Genomic DNA, 25,040 nt, shown 5'->3' with positions numbered 1-25,040 from the left:
GGGGGGGGGGGGGGGGGGGGGATGATCACGGGTGGGAACTTGGGAGGCGGCTCAGGAGGAGGACGGACACCGGGGAGGGGGCCGGAAGACAGAGACCAGGAAGGTGACGATGGAGGGAGGAGCCAGGGAGAAAACAGGAAGAACTTGGGAGCCGGAGGAGCCAAGCAGGACCCAGGCCACAGCCATGATGGTGACCCACGGTGAAGCCGACGGAGGGAGGAGCCATGGAGGAGGAATGGCCACCGACTCCAGGGGGCTGACCAATGGCGGTGGAGCAGGTGGTGGAGGAGCACGAGTCAGAGATGGTGAGCCGATGAGTCAGGGCGACGGGGAGGATTCGGAGGTCCTAGGCGGAGCAGATGGCGCCGGCGACCGACGCGAAGGCGTGGATTTGGGAGGCCGTGGTGGAGCCAGAGCGACAGAGGACTGAGGAGGAGCCGAGGGGATGAAGGAGCCTGATGGAGCCGGAGGGACGAGGCGAAGCCAGATGAGTGGAGTCCCGAGGCGCAGGATGGTCGACGCCAAACCAAGGTGGAGCCGGAGGGACGAGGGAGCCTGGCAGAGCTAGTGGACTGCCGGGCCACATCGGAGCAGAAGGGAGCTAGGAGCCATGGTGGAGCCGACAGGTCCACGTGCCGAAGCGGAGTCCGCGGCTTAGAGGCTAGAGGCGGAGTCAAGGGAAACTCCAGCCATGGCGACGCTGGAGGATGGCAGTCCCGCGGAGCTCGCACCGCATAAATGGTGGGCTGAGGGCGAGCAGAGGGGCTGCCAGACGACAGAGGAAGAGGAGGCAGGAGCGGGTGGGAGGGCGATTATTTGTGAGCCTCCGGGCTTTCAGGCCAGAACTTGGAAATGGGAGCCCTCTCCTCTTCGTTGTGGCACAGTCGCCACACCATACACAGCTCACACTCAGACGCGGTGCAGGGGGTGGAGCTCCTCTCCACGCTCACACCGTCCGCGGCTTTCTCTTCCTCGTGGCGGGCATTGTTGCCAGCTCACACACCTTGACTGACGTCATTTGCAGCTCCGGCTCCGCGGCGATCCTCAGCACTGTTGCTCCGTGCGGTGATGGCTCGTTGGTCACGGCGGGCTCCGGCTCTCCGTCAGCGGTGGGCTCGGGCTTGCTCTCTGCACATCGGGGAGATGGTGGGCTGGGCACTGGGTCGGGAGTGGAATTGGCGAGATTCTCCTGGGAATAGGCGGGGAGCGTAGATCCATTTCTCGCCAGTGTCCACTCTACAAAGGCGGCGAAATACGCTCGAGGACCACCTTCCTACAACAGCGCTGTGCACAAGATGTTCAAACTGGCGTCCTAGAACACACAGAGCATATCGTCCGGGTAGCTGGTTAGAGCAGCGATGACCAAGAACAGTCTGGTATGGCCCTCGAGCGATCTCTCCCCCTGCTCCAGCAGGAGGAGGAGGTATTCCGGACGGGAGAGGGGATCCATAGAAACAACGGAAATAAAAAAAACTGAGAAAAAATATGTTAGTGTAAAGGGGGGAAAAACAGTTTATACAGTATAAAAACCATTATGGCTATGGAATGTCCCAATAAAACATGGAAAACAGTGTGTGTGTGTGTGTGTTTGTTTACTTGTTTATGCTACATTGAGGAGACCAAATGTCCCCACAAGGATAGTAAAACCTGAAATTTTTTACATTGTGGGGACTGGCCTGCAGAATGATGTTTATCTGAAAGTGTTACAATGTAAACAGGTTTTCTGTAAGGGGTAGGTTTAGGGTTGGGATTGGTTTAGGGGATATAAAAAATTATTTGGTCAGTATAAAAGTAATAGAAGTCTATGAAAAGTCCCCACAATTCACAGAAACAAACATATGTGTGTGTGTGTTTCTATAGCAAGTGCCACAAAATTCACCAAGATTCATAGCATTCCAATGAAGTAATTTTTTTTACAAATTCTAAACATTGTAACATATTTAGTTTAACATCAAATTTAGGGCTAGGGTTTTGTTCAAATGAAAACTCACAGAGGACATGTATTTTTTCTGTCTTGTTTTCTTGTAATTCTGAAATATTTTTACATTTATCCGGAGAATGTATTTTTATCGACTTTTCCTTAAGTTACATCAGGAAACAATTAAGGCAGAAAACTAACAATACTGAATGGCCTCTGTGGGCTAATATGTTTGTATTAGTATTATTGCAGTTCTGTTTGGTGTTGCACACTTCATCTTTACACAAAAAGTCAGCAGTACATTGTCCATTTTATTAAAGTGTCGAAATAACGTTTGTTTTAGTTTGCAGCAGGTGCATCAAACTGTACTCTTTCTCTTTGGTAGCAACACATTTACAGCATGCTTTTCATTTCTACCAATAAAAAAATACCAAACAACAAAAGACTGTCTGAACAAAAGCCACATCCTTCAAACACACTGCTAGCGTGTTACTGTGTTTAACGAGAATGAGACTCCGATCATTCCACAGCCATGCCATGCCGTCAACACAAACCTGACAAATGTAACATTTTCACACACAATAAGCACAACAAAGCTATAAAAGATGACAAACAACGAGCCTATAGCAGGCATGAGATTGTGGCTCTTGAAGAGGCATGCAGCTCAGAGTTAGAGAAGCAAATGCATCAAATATAACATGACCTGCAAATGAGGGTAGAGGGCAGAAAGACAATGCTGTATGATGTAGAGCCATACAATCTATCCACACAGGGTTGCTGGGTAACTAGTGTCTTAATTGCCCTGGACTGTAGAACACCATTATATGAGAAAGAATGAAATGTGGAGTGACCAGAAGAAATCAAACCTCGCAGCAAGGACAGCCACGTTTCAGTGTAAAGAGCGGTAAGATTATATTTCACCAAGTGTGTGTTTGGTTTGCTGTGGAGATATGAAACTATTGTAATTCAGTGACATGAAGCAAGTGTGTGGATTCATGGTGTAAATGCATTTACATTATGCTGAAATGATTGAAACAAAAGCTCTGTTTCAAAATCTAGTAAGCCTCTGATATAGGCAGGCATGAAGGTATCATACATAGGTACAATTTTGGCGAAGGTGGTTACAAAGGTTCTTCAAAAGACATCTTCAACAATATTTTATTTTGTTATACTTTATGAAGTGATTTTATTCCATGAATAAATAAATTGACATTGATTTATATATTTATGTTTGTTTGTTTATTTATTTGTTTGTTTATTCATTGCTTGATGGCTTGTTTGAAATGCTATTACAATATCAACATTTTAGATACCAAGTTTCATAATTATCAGCACCAATTCTGATATACAACAAAAACTGATAGTCTAACAACAGTAGTCTGACGAACATAAGAAAAAGATTCTGAAGCATATTGGATTTTTTTTACACACATTATATTATTATTATTATTATTATTATTATTATTATTAGTATGTTTTTTTATTAACAGTAAAAGAACCAAGAAAATAATGAAAGTTATAGGACAAATAATTAAAACTAAATAAAGAAACAAATAAAATAAAAAAGTGGTTAAAGTTTATCAGGTAGGAATTTATCTGTCAGAAATGCTATAGAAATCATATAAAGTATTCAGGTTAATAATAATAATAATAATAATAATAATGTATAGTTCTGTATGAAATAAATACATACAGATTTTTTTTAATTAAAGTTACAAAAGTTGTCTCTAAGCACTTGAGTACCGAATTGGGTTTTCTTTCACAGGTTATTGCACTTGAACGAATAAAAAAACAAATCCAAATAAAATAAACTTTCATGACAAAGCAGTGATGTGAGTGTAAACATGATAATCCAAAATCTCTCCCAAAATGTCTACCAGTTTATCATGTCTGTCGTATTTTCCACCCCACATTCTTTGGACAGAAGACAATCCTGCAATGCAGTGAATATAAATATAATTTGGTCAGTACTGAAAAATAGCTCAATCTATTTAAAAATGCACCACTATATATTGTGTTCACTAAGAATACATTTTGAGTGTTGTTCTGTTAGCTTAGCAACATTCTAATACAAAACTCAACTGAAATCAGTTGTACCTGCTAAATAAAAACAAACAACCAAACATCTTAAACCAGCCTAAGCTGGTTTGCACCTCTTAGCTGGAATAACATTTGAAACCAGCAAGCTGACTTAGGCTGGTTTAAACAGGTTTTTTTTTTTTTGAGTGTGTTTAGTCTTCTGTGGACTTTACGTGGTCATGTACGGAGTTGCTGTCTACGCAAATTGTTCCCATTCTGTCACTGTGAGGTTTAATTTCAGCTAGGATGCTACCTTTGAAGGCAGTAAGTAAGAAGGCAGCTCACTAGGTTTTGACAGAGCCAGTATGTCAATGCTATATGCCTGCAACAGATTCCCTCAAACAAATGAGAAACCTCAAACCTTCTGCAGAGCCAGCTGAATTACAGACCCTTGTCAACTGTTCCCAGCTGACACAGAACAAGCCAGAAAATAAGTCCCCTTGGATTCCTCTTTTAATCTAAACATCTTTCTGAAGGCAATTCATCTTGTGCAACATGCATAAGAAGATGTGCTCCCTAACAGCCTGAACGCAGATGCCTGTTTTCAACAATACCACCAAAGCAAGAGAATGGACAAACAGCAATGAGTTTAGCAGCGCTACTCACCGGCTTATCGGTGAACGCAGTGGACTGTGCCATGTCATAGTATGGAGGCTGGAGAGGAATCTTCTGTATCTCATCCTCCTTGTCCAGATGAACAACCTTCAAAGGCAACAGAACCTGAGATGAACACGCCATTCACAGCCGCCTGGGAATTGTGTTAACCTGTCTGTCTACATGCACACTTAATCTGTGCAAAGACTTAAACACTTAAACAGTACAGTTTCAGGGGAAAAAAGTGCAAAATGTGTACCATTCACTGGGTCAGGACCCTCAAACTGACACCTCTGTACCTTCTTTACATCTAAAGGGTTCATAATAGTACCAAGAGTACATATTACTACACTAAGGTAGTGGGTAGATTACTTACAAATTGTAGTCTGTTACTGATTCCACATTACATGACAAAAGTTGTATTTAGTAACATAATCCATTACCTACATGTCATGTGACCATTAACAAACATTAGTGAACCGTGAATATGCAAATGTGTTACTCAATTATCTCAATATCTCAGGGAGTACTTCAAGTAAATGTATTAGGTGAAAGAATTTGGCTGATTTTGGGGAATCACTGGAATACATTTAAATGATGTGAATTTGCGCATTTTAAAATGTTTGAAAGCGAAAGATATAGTAATACGTAGTAAAAAATTTAAATAAAAATGTGTTCATCAGTATTTGTTGAAATGTTGAGAAAACACTTCTAGTGGTCTAGTGGTCAAATGCTATGGCCTCTTAATTTTCTTCAGTAATTATAGACGAGTAGTCTTTGTGTGAAAAGCCACAAAACTGGAAGATTTTCTGACTGTAAATAAGCAGTAGGCTATTTTCGAAAGGTACATTTTCCAACATGATAATATGATTTTAAAGAGAACCAAGAAATTATGAATAACTTATTGATATTGGGTGAATAATATGTAATCATGTAATCAATATAACAACTGTAGTCTGATTATGAGTATTTTAAAATGTAATAAATTCTGGATTTAATTAATTTTTGGAATCTGAGTATGTAATCCAGATAACATGTAATCAGTTACTACCCAGCGCTGGGTACTAATATACACCTTTTAGGCATAAATAAGGTACAAAGGTGTCCTTTTGAGGGTCCTGCCCCAGTAACAAGCTGATACGTATACCACTAACAGCACAATATTTCCACCTTTTTTTTTTTTTCTGGCAGTGTATAATTTTGTAAGGCCTATTCACAAAAATGATGCAATTTGTAAATGAGTTTCTGAAAAGATTTTGTCTACTTGAGTCAAAGTTAAATGCAATCCAGTCATTCATTGAATTACATGTCTCTCTGGGAAATTCAATTATTTTTGTATACGAATGTTAAACGGTATGATACTGTTAAACGGTATAATCGACCACTATTTCCTGTATAGTTATTCTAGTATGTATCAATCTTTTTTTTTTTTTCTTACACAATACATCTTTTGATTGTTCATGTCCATGTATTTATTTTTTAGGCAAGTGTTCATGTAAAGCATCATTGTATTAACCGTATCAGGATTTATTTTTGGATAATGGCTGGTTGCCTGTACATTATGCCTTGCTTGATAAAAAAATAACCCATGACAAAACAGATTACAGAGAAAACAATCCAAAATGTATTGTATATTGTGTTATTCTCTTGGATTTAGCCACTTGTCTGTGGCTATTTTATGTTCCTTGTATCTGGAGATCAATGATATAAACAGATGGATGTCTCTCTAGAATGCTGGGTCTGGACAAATAAGCCAAACGTTTATTTTATTGGTTTTTGAACCACAGCAACAAAATAAAACTCCTATGTTGTGAAATACTGTTTGATCACAGTTTAGATGTGTACCCTCGGTGTGAAGGAACACATAGTGATCTATGACTTTGTTTTGAAATGTTGTCGCACCAAAAATACACTTTCGGTGAGAATAGGCCAATTATGTGAATGGTACGGCAGAATCACGGTGTATTTCAAGTTCTTGTTGTAGCAGCGGTTCTCAATAAAGGGGCCAGGACCCACTAGGGGGCCTCAGTTAAATAAATAAACATTCTATTTAATTGAATCTCTTTACAGCCATCAGGCATTTCTTTCTTTCTTTCTTAGCTAGAAATGCTAATACCACTTTTGAATAAGCTGTTTCCATTGGCTCAAAGATAATTAGTTCTACAGGCTTCTACAGTTTCACAGCGTCGTTTATAACAGCAGTCTGTTTCTCTGAAACTGATGAGCTTCATTCAAAGGGTTGTTGGCCACCTGCTGATCTCTTCGCATCACATGCAAAAGAAAACCGGGGATAAAAGAGAGAAAGTGTCTCAAACATGCACACAAACATGTTTTTCTGACTAAATTTAAGTTTTGCAATATTTCTCGCCATAAATTCCTCTAGGGGTGCAGAGGAAAAGAAACCTTCGACCTGAGGATGCAAAGACACTAAAATGGGTTTTCACAGTGATATACAAGATGCGTAGGGTGGCAAAAATAACGACGGCTCATTTTTCGCCCACAGCTCAACAACCACCTTAAAACTGCTGTAGAGAAAACATACGCTCTCTTGCCTATGAAAACGAACACAGCAGAATAGTACTTTCATTCCGTCATGTTTAATGGGGTGTGCAAAACCTCTTCCAACTAACTGCTAGATGGAAAAACGATGCCCGAGCCCATCCAACGAGCTCAGCGAAGGTCTCAGCCTCATTGTTTTCAGAGCAATTTTCATTAGGCTTACAGTGTGCTCCTTATGAAGCCCTTCCCGCTTCACTGGCAGCAAGTACAATGTGTTTAGAAGTTTGGGATGGGATAGTTTCTCAACCCTTAAGTACTAAAGCGGAAAGTCTTTTCCAACCCTAAATAAAACATCTAGAGCTGCTTGAAATTGCGACTGTCATCGAATGAAAGAAAAGCGAGAACAATCAAGCGATAGCAGCCAGCGTTTTCGTATTTTCTCACGAATCAAAGACGAGAGAAGACAACAGCAACAACAAAACAAAACAAAAGACGGAGCCGCTTACATGTGCAGCGGGGTGGTTGTTTGGCTTGGAGGGCTGTTTTAGTGGTTTGATGTGACTGAATCGAAATGCCTAAATGTGGGATAATCCTCCAGCAAAGATGGCCTTTGAGTAAAGATTCCCAACAATCACCGCCTGCCTATGTCACATTTCTGAGGGATATCTATTCACTGTAAAGAGGACTTTAGCTTTATGGAAGATTTCTGAGACAGTGGGAAAAAATTCAATTTAAAGGAAGAATAAAAGGCTTTGCTGCCTCTTTGTTATGGCAGCCAACTATTTTGTTTCTTGTTATCTCTTCCCTGGGGCCTTGCTAAGAGGAATGGGGAGGGAGGAAAACGCTATGGAGGCTCTCGCAGATTCCCTCATTACCTAAAAGTAACACGGGGACGGTGTCAGTCAGGCTTATAGTGGCCTTTCATGTACATGCTGCTTATCGTTTTGGTGCAGGTACAGTATCCTCTGGGTCAGCTTTGGGTGATTCTATAACAGGTCTCACCTTTTGAGGTAAATTTAACTGTACAAGAGACTTTTGCATAATTATTCAGGGTCATGTGTGTTATGTTGCCTAATAAAGTCACGTTCAAGGACCACATCAAGTGGCTTGACAGATGGAGTTTTATTTCCTGTGTTGATGAATTTCCTACTGAAACATTTATATAGCACTTTTCTAGGCACTCAAATGGCTCGTTTCCACTGAGCGGTCCTGCACAGTACAGTTCGGTACGCAATTATTTCCATTTCCACTATCAGAAGTTGTGAATGGTACCAAAATAACGAACCATACCGTACAACTTTTTTGGTACCCTTCCATTGGGGTACCTAGCACAGCAAAGGGTACCAAAGGGGTGGAGCTAAACTCACTGCAGAACGTTGATTGGTTGACTAGAATCATCACTTTTGCATGAGTGCATAAACACAAAAAAATATAACTGTGTATTTTATAATTTTATATTTTCACACAGACAATAGCCATTTCTCAATATGCGTTCTTGTCTGTTCTTGTGGACTTGTGAAACGTCATTGCCCAAAAACCGCATCATTTTCTAAATTTACTGTTATTGTGTAGTAAAATTTAGTTTTAAGAGTTTTTCAGGCAAGAATGTGATTGTTTAAAACTCAAATCTGTGGTTTATTTATAAAGATAGGACCTATTTGAAAATTTGCTATGCCAATTTCGGAGCTCCAGGCGATCACCGGGCGCTCAGTGCACATGTATAAGCCGCTGGCTCTGATGTCTCTGTAGTGATTAAACACAAGATAAAATTTGTTTTGGGTAGGCTATATTTAACAGGCATTCGTGGTCTCATGAATCTATTATTTATTCCTGGTCATATCATTTTGGCTGAGCATAAAGTTGTGTTTAACTTTATATATTTATTTTGAACTTTACCGTAGTACAGGGCTGACTTTGTAGCATACGTTTGACTGAATTGTTTGCTTTTGTCTTTATTTCCTCTTCTTAAGTCTCTTATACTTTGTACTTATACTTTTATAATGGCTATTATTGTTCATTAAAACTGACATTTAACAAAAAGAGGCAAAGTTGTGCTTATTGTCGCGCTTTATCATTGATCGCTACTTTCCGGCATACACCACGCCTATCAAGAAGGGTAGGCTACTATTGGCAGTGGAAACGCAAGCTGGATCAGGGTTACCCATACCGAATTGTACTGTACTGAACTGTACTGTACCGTACCGCTCAGTGGAAACGAGCCAAAAGCACTTTACATTGTGAGGGGGGGATCTCCTCAATCACCACCAGTGTGCAGCATCCACCTGGATGATGCGACGGGAGCCATAGTGCACCAGAACGCCCACCACACACCAGCTTATTGGTGGAGAGGAGACAGAGTGATGAAGCCAATCAGTAGATATGGGGATTGTTAGGAGGCCATGATGGTCAGAGGCCAATGGGCAAATTTGGCCAGGATGCCGAGGTCACACCTCTACTCTTTTCGAAGGACATCCTGGGATTTTTAATGACCACAGAGAGTCAGGACCTCGGTTTAACTTCTTTATCGTTTTGGTGCAGGTACAGTATCCTCTGGGTCAGCTTTGGGTGATTCTATAACAGGTCTCACCTTTTGAGGTAAATTTAACTGTACAAGAGACTTTTGCATAATTATTCAGGGTCATGTGTGTTATGTTGCCTAATAAAGTCACGTTCAAGGACCACATCAAGTGGCTTGACAGATGGAGTTTTATTTCCTGTGTTGATGAATTTCCTACTGAAACATTTATATAGCACTTTTCTAGGCACTCAAATGGCTCGTTTCCACTGAGCGGTCCTGCACAGTACAGTTCGGTACGCAATTATTTCCATTTCCACTATCAGAAGTTGTGAATGGTACCAAAATAACGAACCATACCGTACAACTTTTTTGGTACCCTTCCATTGGGGTACCTAGCACAGCAAAGGGTACCAAAGGGGTGGAGCTAAACTCACTGCAGAACGTTGATTGGTTGACTAGAATCATCACTTTTGCATGAGTGCATAAACACAAAAAAATATAACTGTGTATTTTATAATTTTATATTTTCACACAGACAATAGCCATTTCTCAATATGCGTTCTTGTCTGTTCTTGTGGACTTGTGAAACGTCATTGCCCAAAAACCGCATCATTTTCTAAATTTACTGTTATTGTGTAGTAAAATTTAGTTTTAAGAGTTTTTCAGGCAAGAATGTGATTGTTTAAAACTCAAATCTGTGGTTTATTTATAAAGATAGGACCTATTTGAAAATTTGCTATGCCAATTTCGGAGCTCCAGGCGATCACCGGGCGCTCAGTGCACATGTATAAGCCGCTGGCTCTGATGTCTCTGTAGTGATTAAACACAAGATAAAATTTGTTTTGGGTAGGCTATATTTAACAGGCATTCGTGGTCTCATGAATCTATTATTTATTCCTGGTCATATCATTTTGGCTGAGCATAAAGTTGTGTTTAACTTTATATATTTATTTTGAACTTTACCGTAGTACAGGGCTGACTTTGTAGCATACGTTTGACTGAATTGTTTGCTTTTGTCTTTATTTCCTCTTCTTAAGTCTCTTATACTTTGTACTTATACTTTTATAATGGCTATTATTGTTCATTAAAACTGACATTTAACAAAAAGAGGCAAAGTTGTGCTTATTGTCGCGCTTTATCATTGATCGCTACTTTCCGGCATACACCACGCCTATCAAGAAGGGTAGGCTACTATTGGCAGTGGAAACGCAAGCTGGATCAGGGTTACCCATACCGAATTGTACTGTACTGAACTGTACTGTACCGTACCGCTCAGTGGAAACGAGCCAAAAGCACTTTACATTGTGAGGGGGGGATCTCCTCAATCACCACCAGTGTGCAGCATCCACCTGGATGATGCGACGGGAGCCATAGTGCACCAGAACGCCCACCACACACCAGCTTATTGGTGGAGAGGAGACAGAGTGATGAAGCCAATCAGTAGATATGGGGATTGTTAGGAGGCCATGATGGTCAGAGGCCAATGGGCAAATTTGGCCAGGATGCCGAGGTCACACCTCTACTCTTTTCGAAGGACATCCTGGGATTTTTAATGACCACAGAGAGTCAGGACCTCGGTTTAACTTCTCACCTGAAGGATGGTACTTTTTGACAGTATAGCGTTCCCATCACTATACTGGGGTGCTAGGACCCACACAGACCACAGGGTGAGCACCCCCTGCTGGCCTCTTCCAGCTGCAACCTAGTTACCCCAGGAGGTCTCCCATCCAGGTACTGACCAGGTTCAACCCTGCTTAGCCTCAGTGGGCGACCAGTCTTGGGCTACAGGGTGATATGACTGCTTATATGATATGGTGATATGGCTGTTTATTAGTTGTCTAATAAACCTGGCATTAAAGCATACAAATATTGTTGGCTCTTTGACAAATTGCTTTTGTTCCTCTTTTGTAAGTAGCTTTGTATAAAAGCAAATGTAAATGCATAAATGTAAACATTAAGTTGTGTTGACAGACATACAGAAGTATAATGACTTTACGTTACAACAAACGGCTGCTCATTTCAAAGCAAGATGCAGTTCCCAAGTCATTTTACTTCCGTAATGTGAGGTGTTTCCAAGTGCAATAAGATATTCGCTAAAAACAAAAAACATTTAAGGTAGGACATGATTTACCGAGAGCTGAATGGAACGTGACATGTGTTTGTTACATGCCACAATGAAGCCAGGTGATTAGAGGGGAGAGGCTGTGAAAGAAAAAGGGATTTGTGCTGTCAATCAAAAACAAAAGTAATTTCAGAGGTGGAGAAAGACAAACACTATTTTTCTATGGAAAATAGTGTGCAGTGATAAATAATCCCTGTCTCAAAAGTTAGTTAAACTGTTGGTTTCAAGTTGACAAAGCCAATTAAAATCCAGTTTAGATCAAGTTTGTCAGTCTCACAATAGAAACATTCTGGGTCAACTCAGGGTTTGATGCCGAGTTTGTGATTAACTGTGAAACGTGCATATGACACTAACAGCAAACGGCCTATGTGAAACACAATGAATAAATAAATAATTACAGTTAGTAAGCTCTGTCATTTAAAAAAGCTTTTTTATGTATTAATTATAAAGCTTTTACATTACATTACACACTACCTTTCAAAAGTTTGGGGTCAGTATTTATTTCATTGTTTGGTACTTTAAATTGTTCAAAAATGTCAGTAAAGACATTTATATTGATTGTATGTCAAATTAATGCTGTTCTTTTGATCTTTCTCTTTACCAAAATGTCCTAAAAAAGAAGCAGCACAATCATGTTCAACATCGATAATAAAAAGAAAAGTTTACTAAGCAGCAAATCAGCATATTAGAATTATTTCTGAAGTATCATGTGACACTGAAGACCGCCGGCCAACGAGTTGGTGTTTTTTCAATGTATGCTTCAGATACGAGTCACGACGAGGCGTTCCCCATAGCGACCCCTAGAGGACGCAGTTCGAAGTTCCCATGAAAGGGAACTCAGCTTTGACATCACAGTACAAATTCAACGTCGCCATCACAGGAATAAATTCAAAATTTATTAAAACAGAAAACTGTTATTTTCAAGTTGCAGTTATATAATTAATATGGGCTTAAAGTTCACACTCTGATCTTTAATTTGAGGGTATTCACATCAAAATTGGAGGAAGAATTACAGCTCTTTAATATGTACCTCCCCTTTTTCAAGGGACCATAAGTAACTGGACAATTGACTCAACAGCTTTTTCATGGACAGGGTTACTCCTTCGTTATTTCTACATCAATTAAACAGGTTCTGGAGTTGAAGTGTGCCATTTGCATTTGGAAGCTCTTGCTCTGAACCACATGATGCAGTCAACGGAGCTCTCCATGCAAGTGAAACAGACAATTGTTAGGCTTCAAAAATAAAACAAATCCATCAGAGAGATAGCAGGAACATTAGGAGTGGCCAAATCAACAGTTTGGTACATTATGAGAAAGAATAAAAAAAGCACTGGTGAGTTCAGCAACATAAAAAGGCATGGATGTCCACAGAGGACAACAGTGGTGGATGATCAGCGGATCCTCTCCATGGTGAAGAAAAACCCTTTCACAACATCCAGCCAAGTGAAGAACATTCTCCAGGAGGCAGAGATGTCACTGTAAAAGTCTACAATCAAGAGAAGACTTCACGAGAGCAAACACAGAGGGTTCACCACAAGGTGCAAACAAGGTCAGATTAGACTTTGCCAAAAAAATCTACCACTTCTTTAAAAGCATTCTTTGGACGGTTGAAATTAAGATCAACCTGTACCAGAATGATGGGAAGAAAAAAGTATGTAGAAGGCTTGGAACAGCTCATGATCCAAAGCATTGCCCACAAAAGGATTCTCAACAAAATATTAAAAATTAACATTTTATTTATGATTATATTTATTGTCCAATTACATTTGAGCCCCTGAAAATGGGTGGACTGTGTATAAAAATGGTTGTAATTTCTAAGTATTTTATATTATATTTACCTGTATGTTCAACCCCTTGAACTATAGCTTAAAGTCTGCTCTTCAATTTCATCTTGATTGTGTCGTTTTAATTTATTTTGGTGGCATACAGAGCCGAAGAGCTGCAATATAACAAAGAGTGAAAAATTTAAGGGGGTCTGAATACTTTCCGTACCCACTGTATATGAAGAAAGAAAGAAAGAAATAAAGAAACTGAACTAAGCTAGACTCAACCCAGAAAGCCCTTTAAATCTGCTTTGTGAGACATGCCTCAAGGATGTGTATTACTGTCACGAATCCTGTCCATGGACTTCCGTTCGATCGCCACCAGAGGTCACCCTTCCGTTACATTGACTCTCGCACTACACAAACTGTTACACATCACCCTGGACTACATTTCCCATGCTCCATTGCACTAATCACAAGCTCATCTGAAACCAATCACACACAGCTGCTACCAATAACACACACTATATAAATCAGTCTCACACCACCATTCAACACCGAGTATTTTTTAGCATTTATCGCTCATCTGATGATAGCTACTTTACGGAGCCATTCCAAGTTTCTGAATCTAGTATAGCTTTGTTCTTAGTCTGTTTACCTGTGTCTTGATTCTTGCCTGTCATCTTGTTTTGTCTGATCTCTGCCTGCCCTGAAGTTTATAGCCTGTTTTGGAATTACCCTTTGCCTTGCTGTTTCGGACTGTGTTTGTACCTCACCTAGACTCTAGCTCGTCTTGTGGATTCCCCGTTTGCCTCGCCCTCAGGATTACATTCGCTGGAGATCAACCACGCCCGTTTACTGGACTACTCTTGTGTCTTGCCCTCAATATACCTGTTCGCCATTGTTTTACCCATGCCTGTTATGACCACGTCTCTGTCTAATAAAAGCCTGCAGATGGATCCGCACGTCTCGTTCGCCCCGTAACAATTACAATATAAACTGGGTCTACTTTGATTTCACGTTGGACTTTAAAGCAGCCCCTTTGAATGTCTATGAAGCATTTTGAAAGTTCAAGGACACACGTGTGCTAAACTGAGATTCGTTCATGATGTGTCTGCGGTGATCTTATTGAAACTTACATGAAACGAACATTTATGGGATCTGAGCAGGGCACCAGATGATATGCACACACACAGATTCATGCAGGTCAGATATCTGAGCCGGCATGACTCAAGCAAATCAATGACTCCAAATGCTTAAAAAAGCACAACAAACATAAACAAACTCAAACGCAGTTGTTTTCTGCCAGAGATGGATATTTGTATTGGAAGAAAGAGGAAGGCAAGACACCTGCTGTTTATAAAAGCAACTCGCTTGTGATCTCCCCTATCCTGTGTGCTTTAAGATCAGGGAGACACAATCACAGCCTGAACATGTTTACTGTCAGGTTTTTACAATTCTGTGCTCCGCAAGGATTCTTCACTTTCAAAACGGCACAGCTAGAGTCAAATGTCTCCGAATACTGAAGGAAATTCAGTTTCCAGACGCATTTGGAAAGATTTAGCAGAACCACGGTGACCTTCAAAACACGCTATTGATTTAGGGAAGTTGATTTTGTGCAGCTTCCTTCGAAATTAGCATTGTCCACCAAGGACAACGTACCTCATTTCGAGTACATAGCCGAAGACAAATGCAAATGTGAATTCTGGTGTGTCATGAATGCTAATTACAGTATTGGACATCTGCACGAAACCTCGCATGGACTGAGAAATGTCAACATAGTGTAACTCGCAAATTAAAAATAATCTGTGTGGTGCTAATTAACGTCATTTACATCATTGGCAAACATTCTGCACAGCATAATTATAGAAAAATGAGCTAAGCTACTTGGCAAATGATAAAATGAAGATTGTAGGAGCGTTGGTGTGTTTATGTCGACCAAATTCTAATGGCCATCATTCGTTCAAGTTCATCGATCTGGATCCATCATGGATTCACAATTGCTTCAGCATGTTCACTGCTTTTGCTGGGGATTTCACGAAACAATATTCTTAGAGTTATACCTGATTTTTTACTTTTTCCCTCGATGCAGTCGTGCAAGCTCTGTTTTTCAGTTTTGTTGAAGGTGATTAAATCAACAGTTTTTCAGTAGCTGTTGAAGAGATTAAATTAGTATTTCCAAGCAAACGCTCTGCGATGGCACTTCTTGGTTCCTCAGACGCAGGGGTGTGAAGTAACGAATTACAAATACTCACGTTACAGTAATTAAGTAGTTTTTATCAGTAATTGTACTTTTTTTGAGTAGTTTAAAAATTGTGTACTTTTACTTGAGTACATTTTAAGTGAGGTATCGGTACTTTTACTCTGCTATTTTCCTCCGTTTGTGGTCGTTACATGCTTATTTTAATTTTATTTTTATCCATCAATGTGATTGGATAGAGAGTAATAGGTCTCGTGACTTTCGTCAAATCAAATTGTGCATAGAAAACTTTAACCGCCAACTGTTTATCATGGCTGCTGGAAGCGCATTCTTCAAACATCAATTCAGTCGCATCTTCCTCTAACTTAATATGTTTTGGTAAATTTCGGATTTCTGCTTACTAAATGATTTGTATACAGTATATGCTTGCTATCTACACGGCCTGAAATTTGGTATGAGGTTGCGGGTATTGCATACAGTGATAACTCCCGCAAGTGCCACGTTCGGTAAAGTCCCACTCACTTATAAGACACGCGATCTGTGCTGCCTCGTCTCTCTCTCGCGTGTGTTCTGAAGCAGTCACTTGGATAAGTCGTTGTTGCTTGTTGAACTTGTTGACTTTTAATGAGTTTGAGCGCATGATGCACGCTGTGTTGGAAACACAAATTGAGGACCAAATCTGCACCTTATTGATGACCCGTGGCATTAATATACTGCATCTGTGCCAACGCGTGATGTAATAAAACTGCAGCTCGTTAATAAACGTTTGTTCTTTTTTATCTATTTGATACAATCTGCCTTAATTTAGCAAGTGCACTCACGCATAAACAATTTTCAAGTTCAACCCTTTTTGTTCCATTCAGTTGTGGATGCTGCTGATTCACCGAGACCGCCGCGGCTCAGCAAAGAGACATAAAATTGTAACATAAATTATCAAGTTTAGTTATTTTTATTTCTTTATTGCAAAACTCTAAAACTGGCACCATTTTGGAGAGAATTGGGCTCTCATTTTAACCCATATCATGTGTGATGCTGAACTATGAGTTTCTAATGGTATTTGTATTTGCACTGTTCTAAACATTAATATTTTATGTGCAACAACAGCATGCTGTCTCAGTGGCCTTACATATGATTTTAAATCTATTTTTTCAAACTTTATGATTTAAATGGGGATGATTGTGGGGAATGGGGATCTTTTCTTCAACTGAATACTGTTTCCGTGCTGTTTTGATGTATTTTAAAGAGTTGGCAGTCAAAATTAAAACTGCTGGATGATAGATATTCTTCATTCTTTATGACAAATAAGATAATGTGTTTTTAAAATGTATCAATTGCGGTGTACAGCGTTTATTATGAGGGGGTAGAATCCACAGCTCAGTACTCACAACTCAATACTCGAGTACTTTTAAATAGGCTACTCTTTTACTCTTACTCAAGTAGTTTTTTTGGACAAGTACTTTTACTCTACTCGCACTACATTTTTTGGAAGGTAATGGTACTTTTACTTGAGTAAATTTTTTCAGTACTCTTTCCACCACTGCTCAGACAGAATTGGAAATAAGCTGTTTTAAATTAGCGCTTCATTAAAATGGAGCTAAAAATGACCAGGAACTGATGTGCAGTGTAGAAACACTGCATTTACAGAAGATTGTGATTTATTTTGATTATCATCGGAATTGGTGGATCAGCAGAAACCAATTGACCTGCGGCTGGTGTTAGTAGATCTGTACTGAATGCAAATCTGAAAATCACAGCATTTTACCTTTTAAAGCACAGCTGCAGTTTTACCTTTTAAAACGCAGCCGTCAGTATTTTTTTTTTTTTATATATAAACACTTTTATTCAGCAAGGATGCTTTAAAGGGTTAGTTCACCCAAAAATTTAAATTCTGTCACTAATTACTCACCGTCATGTCATTACAATCTCGTAAGACCTTCATTCATCTCCGGAACACAAATTAAGATATTTGTGATGAAATCAGTGAGCTTTCTGAAACTGCATAACAACTACCACGTTCAAGGCCCAGAAAGGTAGTAAGTACATTGTTAAAACAGCCCATGTGACTCCATCATTTTATGAAGCCACAATACTACTTTTTATCTGCAAAGAAACAAAAATAAAAATAGTATTCAACAATTTCTTATCTTCCGTGTCAGTTCTGTGTTCCTTGTTGATGCACATTCAGGAGAGTACCACAACACATGTCTATGCAGGGTCAGAAAGCTCTTGGATTTCATAAAACAATATCTTAATTTGTGTTCTGAAGATGAACAAAGGTCTTATGGGTGTGGAACGACATAAGGGGGACTAATTAAAGATATAATTTGCTTTTTTTTTTTGGGATGAACTATCCTTAAACAAAGGATAATATCCAGGCTGTTTTGCAGAAAGAAAACTCACATTACTTTTAATGTAAAAGACTTATGCAAAAAATGTGTCTATGTACATAGTAAATATGTGAGTAACATATCTTTACATATGTTCAATTGTAAAATATGTATGCATGAATTATTGTATATAGTAAATAATCCCATTAGAAAGTAGAGGTATTTACAGGGAGTGCAGAAAATAACAAAACACAAGTTTTACGTCTAAAACAAACTCAAATTTTAACTGAAAAAGTGCAACTTTATGAAGTTAAGCATGTGAAAGTAATGATTCAGAGGCAGACTGAAGATCATGGGTGGTGGTGTAAGTGTTTCCTGAGACATGGCGTGTGTAAAAGAGGAAGACGCCCTACCTGGATCTCGTCAGACGTCAGGCCGCCTTTCATGTCGCTGCTCTTTTTCTTGGGTGGCGGAGGGGCCGGCTTATGAGCAGGGGGGAGGTCAGTCCTGTTGGAAGAAAAGAAAACAGACTGACACCCAGTACCCTGAGAGAGCTTTCATGCGGCCGTGGCCTTGTGTGAGCACACGTAATGAGGAGTCATGCCCACGTCTGCCTCTCCCGCCTGCCGGGGGTTTGATAGGCATCTCCTTACACTGCCTTTGTTGTAGCCAGTGCCATTTCAGCCGTGCCCTTTCAATGGCTCTCACTAGCCACGGAGAGAGAGATAATGAAACCGGATTGTAATGGGCAAAATGGAGAGGAAAGAATGGGAGCGCTAGGACAAGGGAGGTTCGAATTATAGCCCACCAATGTTCCCATCAATCCCTTAAAGTGTCAGACAGACAGCAAACAGAGCACACGGGTCTGATCCATGATGTGAGACGCAGTAGGGCAGAGTTGCACCAGCCATTCGTTACTTCAATTCAGAGTCGCCATCAAACTGGGAGACAACGGGGAACGCTGTAAAAATGTCATACCACACCTCATGAATTTTATTATAATTTGCAGACGTAGTATAAATTGAGACAAAGTTCACACTAGGTCACAAATAACTAGCATCGGGTTAACTTGGCTTGTAAATAACTCTGTATTAATTTGGTTGTACCATTAACTAGTGCTGTTCAATTGCAAAATGTGTGGAATCAACTCTGATTGCTGGTTCTGGAATCAACACTGGAATACTCAATGTTGTTTTCTATCTATCTATCTATCTATCTATCTATCTATCTATCTATCTATCTATCTATATATCTATCTATCTATCTATCTATCTGTCTGTCTATCTATCTATCTATCTATCTATCTCCATCCATCCATCCATCTATCTATTTTTTATTCATGTTGTCTGCTCAAAACGGTCTGTCGTTGCTACATATCAAGCCATCTTACTCTTTAAGCTAAATCCTGGAGTTTATGAGGCTAATTTATTTTAATATTTTACTTTAGACATCTAGGACAGATCTGTATTTGTGCATGTTTGTCTGTCCTGTTTGTTTTAGGTCCAAAACATGTAGGAAACTTGTCCAAGATGTAGACTAACCATCTGAAAGAACCGATTTGCAGAAATTAATCTGGCGTTCCATCACTGTTACCGAATGACTAGTGTTGGAGGCAACGCAATACAAGTAACAGAGTTACATAATCAGATTACTTTTTCTCAAGTAACTAGTAAAGTAACGCATTACTTTTTGCACAAAAATTTCAGCGTAACATTTCCAAATAAATAACGACAGTTACTTTTTTTTAACCATTTATTGACTGACAGCTCTCCTGTCCCCATTTGAGAGAAATCGGGAGTAAGCGCAGTGGCGTTGTGTGCGCTGTGTAAATATGGTGCTTACTGTAGTTCTAGTGAAGTATTTACTCATCTCACTTACGCAAAAAGAGATTCAGTATTCCTCAAAATGAATAAAAAACAGTGAAATGCAAACCTACAACAATTAAATATGTTAACACAAATATCCTTTATGTATTTAATCCCACTTTATTAACCAATGTCTTTGCTGCTGAACTCCGATGATCCAATTCAACCATATTAACAAGCAAAAATGACTTTAATAAACATCACATTTGTGTTTCGTTTTTTAATCACTGAATTTGCCAAAAATAGAACATTTTTATATTAAAAACAAACAAACAAGCCCAGCCCAGTTGAGAAAAAAACAAAACAATAATAATAATAACGCACAATTACTAACATAATTAGTTACTTTTTTAGGGAGTAACCCATTACTGTAATGCATTACTTTTAAAAGTAACTTCCTCCAACACTGTGAGTAACCAAAAGGTGAATTCATTATTAGCACTACTGAACTGAAAAAAAAAGCTATTAAAGAAGACTTGATTTGAATTGATTCCAACCCTTAGAATCGATTTTGAGCCCTATCATTAATTCAAAACCTAACTAGTATGTTGTAGGCTTGCTGCAAACCAAGAAGGTCTGTAAAACCATGTGCACTCACATTACAATGAAGAGTCCAGTCGTTTCAGCAGTCCAATTAATTGTATTTTGCATACAGCAGGTCAACTCACAAGGGCTGCCATCTTCAAAATCACATGACCAGCCAAACACAACTCACTTTGTGTTGGTAACTGTTATGGAACAATTTTGCTAATGGAATAAATTAATCGTGGCTTAAGTCGTTTTGTCATTTTTAATAATCATTTGTAATAATCTCTTATCATTTTTGTCCATCTATAGGTCCACACAACCAAAAAGCTTCAAAAAGTTTATAAAGACATTGACATGAGAGTGAGTAAATTATGATACATTGGACTGTTGAATGGTTTTGTGCTGAGGTTCATGTAACAGCCAAGTTATTCACATAATGCACACCCTATTTAAATTTAAACTAAAATAATTATCAAAGTGGCCAACAGATGTCAAAGGTGTTGAAGTCTGTCATGGGAAGACATCTGTGAATATTCAGTTTATGTATAGGGTACACTAGTTATACTGGTAACACATTAAGGTTCCTTTTGGTAACATTAGTTAATTGTATTAGTTAACATGGAAAATAATTTTAAAGCATTTATTAATCTTAGTTCATTTTAATGTCAACATTTACTAATTAATTATTGAAATCAAAAGTTATAATATTATTTAATGGACCTAAGCTAGTTAATGCATTACCAACAATAAGTAATGAGACTGGTAACACATTAAGTTAGGGAACACTATTCACTACTAACTAGTTGCTTACTAGTATGCATACTATTGGCATACTGGCTGAATATTAGTACTTATAAAGCACATATTAATGCCTTATTCTGCATGACCATATTCTAGATCCCTTAACACTACTCAATACTTAAACATAACTACTACAACAATTACCTTATGTACTATCAATAAGCAGCAAATTATGAGTATATTGAGGAAAAACAATAGTGAATTAATGTTCACTATTGTTAATAGAGTTAATAGTGAATATGTGTTCCCTAATCTTAAGTGTTAACTTTACATTTGTGCAATGCACAAATATTTAGTAGCACGTTTAGCTAAACTCTAACTTGTGCATTGCAGTGGTTACACTGCAGAAAGCATTCAATCACCCGCTGTCTAACCCAACCCATGACCTCAGACATAACACTTCAGCACACCTATGCCTCGGCACACACCTCATGTGCTTCTGGAGAGTTCATGCAAACACCCGATATTCAATTTTACTTCAAATAAGTCACCAGTCACTGAGTTCAGCAAAAACTGTAGAACGACATCTGGTGAGTCATAAACTCTCCAATTTTCTGCACTGTAATTTCATTCATAAAGCCTGAAAATTCAAATAAAAAGCCAATTCCCAGAGGAGAACTCAGACAAAACTCAAAAGCAGATGTCAAACTGCCACACACACGTATGCACAAGCTCACACGTAAGCACACATGCTCCCTCGCAAGATGTTACAAGAATGTGGGCGCATACACAAACGCACATCTGCGCGGACGCATACAAGCACAGATGCTGCTCTAATAAGTTTTTGGGTGTCGTTATTTGCATCGCTTGAAGGAGACCCAAATAATTCTCTGTGACAGGTGAGCTGCGCAGGAGTTGCCATCTAATTTCCAGAAAGAGGAAAGCTCTTTCCTCAAACATGTTAGCAGTCAGACATCATCCTGCTCATTCTGACAAGATGTCTGTGCTGATAGATAATGAAGCACGGTCTGTGTATTTGTGTGTGTGCGTGCGTGTGTATGTGTGTCAAAAGTAGAGCAAGGGAAACACAGGCTGTATAACGCTTTTACACAAATGTACTAAAACATGTACATTTCTAGAGGCAAACACACCGCCTCATGTCGCTGTTGAGTTGCTTGACCCTTCCACGAGGCCAAACGGGCTCTATAAAGTCAGGGCTGCTTTGCGCATGAGTGCCTCTCTCCATTTCCTCTTTTATACACATCACTTCCACTTCACATTACCTTGTATCACACCAGAACAGAGGCGTGGAACTGGCACACGACAACACAAACGGCCTGTATAAACTCTCACTGCACAACATACACATACATAGTCAGAATTAAAACAAATAAATAAAAAGAGTGACATTTGCATATAGAAAAATCATGCATATTTTTGAACCATTAAGATTTTTCCAATTATTATGCAAATTTCTAAATATGCATTCTCATTATTGTATGTATGGAAGCCTATTTCTTCCACCGAATTAAAACATAAACAAACAAACAAATAAATAAATAGCAACATTTTATCTAACAGTTTGAACTGAATTTCATGAACTGTGATGAACTTTTGTTACGCAAGATATAAACTCAGAATGCTGAGAAAAAAAATAATTATGAGAACTTTTACTTTTTCCTTGATATTTGCATTTCACAATTCTAAATGTAACATTTCGCAGTTTTGAAAGCTTGTTTATTTGTTTATTTATTTTGCAATTCTGAGTTTATATCTCCCAATTCTGACTATTTTTTTCCCTCCAGAAATGTGAGAAAAAAGTCTGAATTATGAGATATAACCTCCAAATTGCGAGGGGGAAAAAAAATCCAAATTGTGAGATGAAAATACATTTTTATTTATTTGTTTTATTTTTTTTAATTCAGTGGCAGAAATGGGCTTCCATAATACACTGTATCAAAAAAAAATATTTTTTTGTTTATTTCTATATTTGTATTTATTTATTTTTATTTTTAAATTGTTATTTATTCATGTATTTATTTATTTAAATTTGCACTATTCCTAAACATGTTACATTATGATTATGTGAATTTGAAAGGACAGGGTGATTAACTGTCATTACAATTATAGCTTTATCCATCTAAAAACATGCCTACATTTTCTTTAAACTCTGAACTTATTTTATTTCTTTTTTTTCTTTTGAAGTTGGGATGGAAAAAGGCTTGCCATGTTCTTGACAGGTTTCTTGACATTCACTTGGACAGAATCGCACACACATGGTGTTGAAAGCCTAATGGTCGAGTCTGTGGGCTGCCAATACAAAGGTTGTATGTTTCACTACCAAAAGAATGTGAGTCAGTAACTAAAGAGTTTCTGTGCTCACTGTGGCCTCAAGCAAAGCACTCAACCCAGAGTCACTTTTAAAGTACTGTGCCTCAAATGAGTGAGCAGTAATTTGCTTAAAAGGGGTCATACAATAATCTGAAGTATTATTTTAATATTTATTTCCTAAGGTTCATTCATAAGTCAAGATTTCTTGCATCCAATGGAGCCATAATTTAGTTGTTCAATGAGCATTTTCCACCCTCCCTTCCACCCATACAGTTAAATGGATTGCTTTTTGCTGCTGTGCCTTTAAGATTTCCTTGTAAATAAAGGCCTCCAGGTATGTCGTATTTTTGTAGGCCTGGAAATTAGTTAGCATTTTAGCACTTCCGATGTCATCTTTTTGAACTCAATTGTTTTTGTTTTTGTTTTGAATGGGTTTTTGGTTAAATGCCCAAAAGAAGGTCTGTGGTCAACACAAGCTCAATATATATATATATATATATTTTTTCCCTACAACTTAAAGTACATCAGTAATACCAACGTTTACTTGTCTTGAAAAAGGTGGTTGCTAACAAGTGTCTAACTGGCACTACAGAGCACATAATATTGGGATCCTTCAGAAAGATCTGCAGAGCTGTAGGTGCTACATACAGCCAGCTTTCCAAAATGTTACTCTTATTGTTATTTCTACTGGTGTTTAGGAACAGTATCCACTTCCTCTTAAATATCTCACTGATTAGATGGACTATGTTTCTGAACACTCAATAGGCAGCACTAATATGTAAATATGTGTAGTCATGTACTGCTACATCAGTCCACAAAGCTATGGAATGAGTTGCTCAGTTTTATTGCACTGGAGAAAATGTTTAGAATTTTATATTAAACAATTGTATAAATTAGCTGATTGACCCAAATGTGAATGGCTCATAAGCAAAAATGGCCTATATTTCAAATCACATTCTTCTAAGGGGGTCATTTTAACTTTCATTGCGATGGATGGCGATGCTAACCCGAAAGCTTTCTCCAGGTATTGCTTCCTTGTTACAGACACACTCATCCATAAATAAAAGATGAAAATGAAAAAAAAAAGACCTCCAAAAAGATCAATAGTTGAAGAAGTGGAACATGTACGCACGCACTTTTCACACAGACAACAATTACACAGGATAATGATGATGCATTATAATTAACATAAAAGCTGCCAAGAGTCCATAATTCTACCAAACCACATATCTGCATAAGCATGCAAATGACTGAAGTTGTTCTAAGCTGCTCTAAATATGAGTAATGTCACTGCCAGTCTAAACACTGCTTACAGGCTGCGATAAAATAATCTGCGAATACTGCAGAGCTTCTAGAATGTGCAGTTTCTTGTACTACCACGCTGTGGGATGCTATCAACTTGTATCACCTCTCGTTCACTGTCTGCTGTATAGCGTCTGGACTAATCAAACACACAATATATATTTTGTTAGCTATATTTAACAAATACTCTATAACCCCCCCCAGTTAACAAGCCATATGAGGACCTGTGGACCCTTCCCCCGAAATGCGTAAC

The 25,040-nt window shown here is 38.8% G+C and overlaps 1 protein-coding gene across 7 annotated transcripts in view; it reads right to left on the bottom strand.

The window, feature by feature from the left end:
- The window catches only part of LOC107563312 (nectin-1-like), a 234,106-nt gene that overhangs the window by 23,254 nt on the left and 185,812 nt on the right, over nt 1-25,040 (bottom strand). For 5 of the 7 annotated variants that reach the window (XM_016248155.1, XM_016248150.1, XM_016248153.1 and 2 more), the window contains 2 exons: nt 18,434-18,527; nt 4,604-4,699 (listed from right to left, as the gene is read on the bottom strand). In XM_016248155.1, coding sequence (XP_016103641.1) covers nt 4,604-4,699; nt 18,434-18,527 — 190 coding nt within the window. The remainder of the gene's footprint in view (nt 1-4,603; nt 4,700-18,433; nt 18,528-25,040) is intronic. The other 2 variants (XM_016248154.1, XM_016248158.1) reach the window with 1 other exon arrangement.

Source organism: Sinocyclocheilus grahami, unplaced genomic scaffold (assembly GCF_001515645.1).
Source record: "Sinocyclocheilus grahami isolate Dianchi unplaced genomic scaffold, SAMN03320097.WGS_v1.1 scaffold867.1, whole genome shotgun sequence".
NCBI classification, from domain to species: Eukaryota; Metazoa; Chordata; class Actinopteri; order Cypriniformes; family Cyprinidae; genus Sinocyclocheilus; species Sinocyclocheilus grahami.
Note: the sequence above shows the minus strand (reverse complement) of the source record. Positions and strands in the feature narration are given on the sequence as shown.